The sequence below is a fragment of the Apis dorsata genome, unplaced genomic scaffold, assembly GCF_000469605.1.
Source record: "Apis dorsata unplaced genomic scaffold, Apis dorsata 1.3 scaffold_40, whole genome shotgun sequence".
In the NCBI taxonomy this organism is placed as follows: domain Eukaryota; kingdom Metazoa; phylum Arthropoda; class Insecta; order Hymenoptera; family Apidae; genus Apis; species Apis dorsata.
The window spans coordinates 85,424-92,838 of record NW_006263342.1 but is presented as its reverse complement, the minus strand read 5'-3'; the positions used below and the strand labels follow the sequence as shown (position 1 = coordinate 92,838).

The 7,415-nt window shown below is 18.3% G+C and overlaps 2 protein-coding genes across 7 annotated transcripts in view; one reads left to right on the top strand and one right to left on the bottom strand.

The window, feature by feature from the left end:
- The window catches only part of LOC102680971, a 5,582-nt gene extending 822 nt beyond the window's left edge, over nucleotides 1–4,760 (bottom strand). The window contains exons 1-12 of one of the 3 annotated variants that reach the window (XM_006608574.2): nucleotides 4,622–4,760; nucleotides 3,589–3,696; nucleotides 3,263–3,393; nucleotides 3,136–3,178; nucleotides 2,832–2,973; nucleotides 2,559–2,641; nucleotides 2,169–2,332; nucleotides 2,001–2,083; nucleotides 1,638–1,874; nucleotides 1,237–1,423; nucleotides 810–1,041; nucleotides 347–492 (exon numbers count right to left, since the gene is read on the bottom strand). In XM_006608574.2, the coding sequence (XP_006608637.1) occupies nucleotides 347–492; nucleotides 810–1,041; nucleotides 1,237–1,423; nucleotides 1,638–1,874; nucleotides 2,001–2,083; nucleotides 2,169–2,332; nucleotides 2,559–2,641; nucleotides 2,832–2,973; nucleotides 3,136–3,178; nucleotides 3,263–3,393; nucleotides 3,589–3,696; nucleotides 4,622–4,638 (1,573 nt within the window). In that variant the 5' untranslated portion in view covers nucleotides 4,639–4,760. Of the gene's footprint in view, nucleotides 1–346; nucleotides 493–809; nucleotides 1,042–1,236; nucleotides 1,424–1,637; nucleotides 1,875–2,000; nucleotides 2,084–2,168; nucleotides 2,333–2,558; nucleotides 2,642–2,831; nucleotides 2,974–3,135; nucleotides 3,179–3,262; nucleotides 3,394–3,588; nucleotides 3,837–4,621 lie in introns of those variants that run through there. The other 2 variants (XM_006608573.2, XM_006608575.2) reach the window with 2 other exon arrangements.
- Nucleotides 4,561–6,656, top strand: LOC102681267 (IST1 homolog). Of its 4 annotated transcripts, none has more exons than XM_006608577.2 (6): nucleotides 4,561–5,028; nucleotides 5,182–5,458; nucleotides 5,515–5,661; nucleotides 5,738–5,869; nucleotides 5,938–5,991; nucleotides 6,236–6,656. In XM_006608577.2, exons 1-6 carry the CDS (start codon nucleotides 4,760–4,762, stop codon nucleotides 6,413–6,415), a joined length of 1,059 nt encoding a protein of 352 aa, XP_006608640.1. In that variant the 5' UTR covers nucleotides 4,561–4,759; the 3' UTR covers nucleotides 6,416–6,656. The 4 variants fall into 4 exon arrangements, with proteins under 4 accessions (XP_006608640.1, XP_006608639.1, XP_006608641.1 ...); XM_006608576.2 differs by having other exon boundaries at nucleotides 5,515–5,676; XM_006608578.2 differs by having other exon boundaries at nucleotides 5,515–5,676; nucleotides 6,293–6,477.
- The last annotated feature ends 759 nt before the right edge of the window (nucleotides 6,657–7,415 follow it).

Here is a 7,415-nt window from a genome sequence, read left to right as displayed (position 1 = left end):
TGATTTTAATGAAAAATTGTGTTATATAGAGCATAATATCCTTGTATATGAATTATATTAAAATTTGATTTATAAAATTTTTTTTATTAATCACTTTACAAAAATGAAATTAACTTTTAAAGTTTGAATATTTTTTCATTTTGAATATTATTTTAAGCAGGAATAAAAAAATTGTTTTCGTATTCTACATATATAAACTTTTATTAAAATCAAGATTTTTAGATTAAACAAATTATTCTTTGTTATTTCTCTGTAAAATAAGTTCCTATATATATATATTCTATTGTTATAGAATATATAATTAATTAATTGAATATTATAATTATAATAATTAATTGAAATTTACCTAAACAATATTGAAAAGCACATGCAGCATCAATTTTATTATAACTTTCTGGTGAAATTAAATCATGAAATTTTATTAATATTCCTTCATTCCAATGTATAACCATTAATGCCAACAATTCTCTTTTAGTCAAATATGTTTTTGAACTATAACAAAAATAAATATTAATAAAATGTTTGATTATCTATTGTAATAATATATATAATAAATAATTATCTCTCTAATAAAACTATAATTTGTATAATTAAAATTTATTTTTTATTAAAGAAAAATTAGAAAGAAAATTAGAAAAATTAGAAGAAAAAAAAATTTTATTTTTTTTAATTAGAAGATTTAATATAATCTTTAATATTAATTATATTATAAGTTCTTTTCTAAAAAATTTAGAAATTTATATTCTATAAAATATGTTTTAAAATTAAAATTAAAATATTTGCGAAACTAAATAAATAAAGAATTTTACCTAATTTTCTCTTCAAAACTTGTAATCTCGGAAATTAAAACTGCTTCAGATTCTTTTATTTCTTTTGTTTGCTCTTCAAATTCTTTTACTTCAATACTCTCTATTGGAAGTATCTTATCTAATGTCTTAGATACATCAATCGTTTCAGTTGTAGCAATCATAATTTTACTTGATAATTCAGTTATTTGATCTCGTAATCGACTTGAATCATCTGCACGAATAGTTTCTCCAACTATTAAAAAAAAAATTAAAATTTCAAAAATCAATCTATGTTATATAAATAAATATACATGTTTTTATCTTAAAAATCACCATAGATCAATAATAATTTCATTTATGAATAATTGCATTTTATTTTTATATCTATTTATTTTCCCATTATTTCATAATTAACAATTATAATTAATTAAAAATATTTACTTATTACCTATTGTTTCTTTCATTTTAAAGTCAAGCATATCTTGAAATTTACTTTGAATTATCAAAGGCTTTTTAAAATATTGATTAAAAAATTCAATTAATGTTTTTCCCCACGATCTATTATTAATTTTCATTGAAGGTTGTTTCAGATATTCCTTTGCTGATGGTAAAATAGTTGTAAATCGAAACTGTTTCTAAAAAATATATAAAAATTTTATAGAACAAATTTTAATTTTAATATAAATATATTCAGTTAATATTTCATATTAATATATTCAGTTAATAATTAAATTATGTCAATTCTGATATTTTTTTAAATTTTAATAATTTCTGATATTTTTTTTAAAAAATAATCCATGATTTTTATTTTATTCCATGATTTCCAATGTTTTATTCAAAATAACTCACTATAGTATGAGCATAAACATTCTCAATATATCTTCGCATAATAGTATCCGTTAATTTAGTTTGTTTATCTAAATATATTTTTTTTTTTTTTGTTTTTTTTATTTCATTCAATTCTATATTTTGAAACTGAGGAAAAACTTCTTTTTGTAATTCAGATGATAAATCAGGTGCATACATAATTTCAGTTATTGGTGCCGGAAATAGTTCAATTGCAGGTAATTCTTCTGTAGAAGTTATCTATAAAGAAAAATTTATGTATAAAATTATATATAAAATATGATTTGAAAAAATATTAGACAAAAAATCAAATATTTAATATTTTTTCAATTTCATTTACTATTATAATACTTTTTATATACATACTTTTCTTCTTTTTATTGGAATTTCTATTGGAGATTTTGAAGTTCTTTTTTTAGGAGTTGCAGGAATATTTTTAATATGATGATCTAAAAAATATATTTATAAAAATTATTAATATAACAAAAATATTTGTAAATAAAATAATCAAATACATTAATAAATATTAATAACTTTCAAAAATAAAAAATGATTCGGGTTGATCTCTTCCAGCAGATGCTAATCGTGTTTCTTTCTCAATTTCAATTTCAAATTTATTAACATCTAATAAAGGAACTTGTATAGATTCGTTAGGAATTTCTATTGACTGATCCCAATGAAATCTTCGTATTTCATTTCTAAATAATAATTACAAATAATTTTAAAGATATTAATAATTAATTTAAAAGTATAATTTTTTATTAACTATTAATAAAAAAATAAAACTATTTATTAATAATTATTAATAAATAAATAAAAGTAATATTTTTAAATATATAATATTCTAATAGTTTTTTAATATTACATAATTACTTATATAATTAACAATTATATTAAAAAATATAATAAAAATATAATACTAACAGAGATAGTTCTTCCACTCCAGGTAATATAAATTTCTCCATTTCATGAGTTGGTAACGCCCCAAAATTCATTTCATTTTGTATCTATAATTGAATAATATAGATACAATTGAATAATATAAATATTATTAACTTAGTTATATAAAATAAATATATATATTATATATTAGTTATATAAAATAATATAAATATAAATATAAAAGAAAATTTTATTATCGCAAATAATATACGCATGGTTTGTTTTTTTGTTACAAAAATATTTCATTTATTTTACCAAATTTTCTATGGCAGAAGAATATGGTTCTTCGGTAATTAAATGCAAATTCGATGACATTTCTAAATTTCGGAAGACCTCACTTATAGGAGGAATTTCCGGTAATTCTAATGACATTACTGCGTTTAACTCTTCTTTATACCTAAGGAAAATAACATTTGAAATTTTCAATATTTTTTTTATCAATAATTTAAGTTATATAAATTTTACAAATATTACAAATATTATAATCAAACATTTTTAAATTTCCAAAAAAATGCTTAAAAATTTTAAATTAACTAATTTAATTTAAAAATAAATTTACCTATTTATTTCATGTAATTTCCAATTTACTTCAAATAGATAATCTATAATATAGAAAAAATGAAAAATAAATTTATTTTTAAAAATAAAACGAAATAATAATTTATAAAATTTGAAAAATTTATGACCTTGAAAGTATTTTGTTTGATAAAAAAGTATTTTCGTAGCACCATACATTAATTGCGAAGAAAGATAAAGACTGAATCTACCATAACTTTTATTGTTATTCTGTATCTCAACTGTTGATAAAATTTCATTGCTAAAAATATAACAATAAATGAATAATTATATATATATAATATACATATATATAATATATTTATATTTATTTATAATAAATAAAAATAATATAATTACATTATCGTAACAATAAATAAAAAATAGTAATTATTAATCCATAATTATTAATATAACATTTTTAAATTTTAAAGCAAGGCTAAAGAAAATATCTTACCAAATATAGGATACGTTAATCTTTTTAATTAATGCCGGTTTACAAGTTTTTTTAAACATTTTTTCACTAAAAGTTGCAGCTAACCAACATCGCGCCAATTTGCCTTTCCTTCGAAGAGAAAGAAGTTCAGTTGAATAAAACATTGAAAAATTAAATAATAATTGAGAGATAAAATGCGAATCAACACCAATTAATTTTTGTTTCTATATTCAACGGAAACAAATATTATTAAAAAATCGATTAATCGATTTATTGAAACGCCCCCCTCCCCCCATTAGAATATTGAATATTGTACAATTATATTATATTATATTATATTACATATATATATATTTATATATTTATATACATATACATATTACAATATATCTATATTTAAATAATATTTTAGAAATAAATATAATTTTATTAATTAAATAAAAAAATTTATTTATATTTGATTTAATGTAAAACATTTTATATTATATTAATATTTTGAATTTTTTTAATTTATTTTAAAATAATCTTTTTTCTTATTTAGAAGTTTCTTTAAATTTTATAATTCTTTAAATTAATATTTTTAAATTATAATTATAATTATTTTTATAATTCTTTAAAACAATTTTTATATAATTATTTTTTATATTAAGATAGATACTACTAATATATATATATATAATTTACTTATAATATTTATAACATTAATATAAATATGAATTATTAGCTGTGTAAAAATATATTTTTTTACAAAAAAAATTGAAGTATTTAAAAATAGCGCCTTATTTTTTATTTGTACACTTATCTTACTTTATATCAAATAACTCATTAAAAAATGTATAAAATATGAGTCATAAGAATAATATTAATATTATATCTATAACTATGCCTTTTTAAGACTATATTTAATTATTTTATTATTTTTTATTTGTATATTTGTTTTAATTTTTGTTTTAATTATACAAAATATATATTATTTTATTTTATTATTAAATTATATTATTTTATTTAGAATTATAAATAAAAATAAATACTTCGATATTATACATATATTCACCTATTAGAATCATGCATTTGATCTTATGAACTGTCACTGATAGTGATTCATAAATAACCTTTATTATATATTTGGTACATAAAGGCATGAAAAATTATTTGAATTTTTTCTTTATTTGTAACAAATTCAATTAAAGAAATGTTTTCGAGTGGACCAAATTATACCAAATTAAAAACACATTTACGTCTAACAATAAATCGGCTTAAATTACTTGAAAAAAAAAAAACTGAACTTGCCCAGAAAGCACGAAAAGAAATAGCTGATTATCTTGCTGCAGGAAAAATTGAAAGGGCAAAAATACGCGTTGAACATATTATTAGAGAAGACTATATGGTTGAAGCAATGGAATTGCTCGAAATGTATTGTGATCTCTTACTTGCACGTTTTGGACTTATTCAACAAATGAAGTAAGTGATGATCCAAGTGATGAATAAATTTTCTAAATTTTTAATCATCTTAAAAAAATATAAATGATAATTGATATTTTTAAAATTTTTATATTTTAAAATATAAAAAATTATTAATTTAATTATAAATGCTATTAATATTCATTGTTATAGAAATTTAGATGAAGGTTTAGCAGAGGCTATTTCTACGATAATTTGGGCTGCTCCTAGAATACAAACTGATGTTCAAGAAATTAAAGTAATTGCTGATATCTTAACATCAAAATATGGAAAACAATATACAGAAGCATGTAGAGAAGAGGCAGTACAAACTATTTCTGAAAAATTGAAACATAAAATGAGTGTGCAGTCACCATCTAAGCTTCTTGTAGAAAAATATCTTATAGAAATTGCAAAAAATTATAATGTTGAATATGAACCAGATCCACAGGTAGAAATTATAAAATAAAAGCATTATCAATATCACTTTTTATTGTGACATTATAGGTAATGATAGAAGGTCAAGATGCTTTATTAATAGATGTTGAAAATAATACAGAAAGGAACAATTTAGACATAGCTTCTGGAGGCATAACTGTACCACAACCAGTTGGATTTATTGGTTTTCCTCAACCTCCTTTATTATCAAATCCTGTATTTAATCTAATTGTATGTAATATATATTTTTTTGATTTTTTATTCATATTTTTATTTAAATTATTTCTTTTAGAGTTCAGAAAAAGGAACTATAGGATTTGTAACTCCACCAACAACTTTAGAAAATAAAGATCAAAATGTTCCTTATAATCTAAGTAATGTTTTATATAACATTCCTTTAGATAATTCTAATGGAAACAAACCTGTGAGTGATATAATATGAATTCTATGAATGAAATTATTTCATAATTAATAAAATCTTTATATTTTAAGGAAAATAATCAACCTCCACCATATGAATCATTTCCACCTGATTTAAATAAACAGGTAATTTAATAAAAATAATTATCAAATAAAATACTGATAAATAAAATAAAATAAATTAAAAAAAATAATCAATACAGAAATACATATATTATTTTAAGTTTATTAATATTTTATTTTTATTTTCTATTTTTTTTTTTATTTTATGGATTTATTTTATTGTTGTTTATTATTATTACTTTTTAATATATTAGAGATATTTGTTATGTGTTTATATAATATTTTTATTTATGATTTCCTATTACAGTCTGACCAGAAACCAAAACCTCAACCGCGATCGAAAATGCCGATGAATGATTTTCAGCTTCCAGATTTACCAACTGTGCCATCGGAGAATAATTTACCATCAAATAATCCATCTACTAGCGAAGATATTGATTTTGATGATTTAATGAAACGCTTTGAAGACTTGAAGAAAAGAAAGTAATTTCTTAGTTGTTTTAAGATGCATTACAAATATATATATTATAATACAACAACAATATAATGTAGGTATAAATAAAAATAATTATTATTGTTTTAATGCTATATTAATGTATAATATTAAAATTTAAATAATTTTCTATCAATTAATATATATATATAATATATATATATAAAGATACATATAATAATATTTGCAATATTTTTTCAAAATGTTACTAATAGGTTCAATTTCATCAATATTAAAAAAACTTAATAATTAATATATAATCCAATTGATAAGAAAAAATGATTAATTGAAAGAATTGGATAATAAAGGATTAATTGAATAATTAAGATAATAATCAATAAATTGAGAGATTTTATTTCTTAGATCAATAAATATAAATACATCTGTATAAATCGATATAAATATAAAACTATAAATAATCTTTAAAATATAATATATGTATTATCCAATATATATTTAAAAAATTAATATCATGAATGTATATTAAGTTAAATATTAAGTTGAATTTTTAGAAAAAATATGAATAAAAGTATGATAACAATATAGTTCCATTATATTTCAAAAATTATTATTTTCACAAGAATTTACTAGATAATCATTTTTTATTTTGCGATGAGAAGATTGGATAAATAAGGAATGAATATATAGTTATTCACAAAAATATATAGATGTTTTATTTTAACAATCTATATCTATGTTAAATTATTATATTAATATTATAAAGAAAATAAAAAGAAATTTTATTTCTTTCAATAAAATAAAATAAATGTGAACAATTTAATTAATTTAATAATAAAATAATATTAAAAAGTAAATAAAATCATAATTATTTTTCTTATCATATAGAAATATTTGCATATTAAAAATTGCAAATTTTACACTTTAAAAATTTATAATAAAATAACTAAAATAATTTTTTATAAAAATTAAATATTGGTATTTAATATTTTCTTATAAGAAAAAATATTTTCCTCCCTCTGGAAATTTAAAAAAT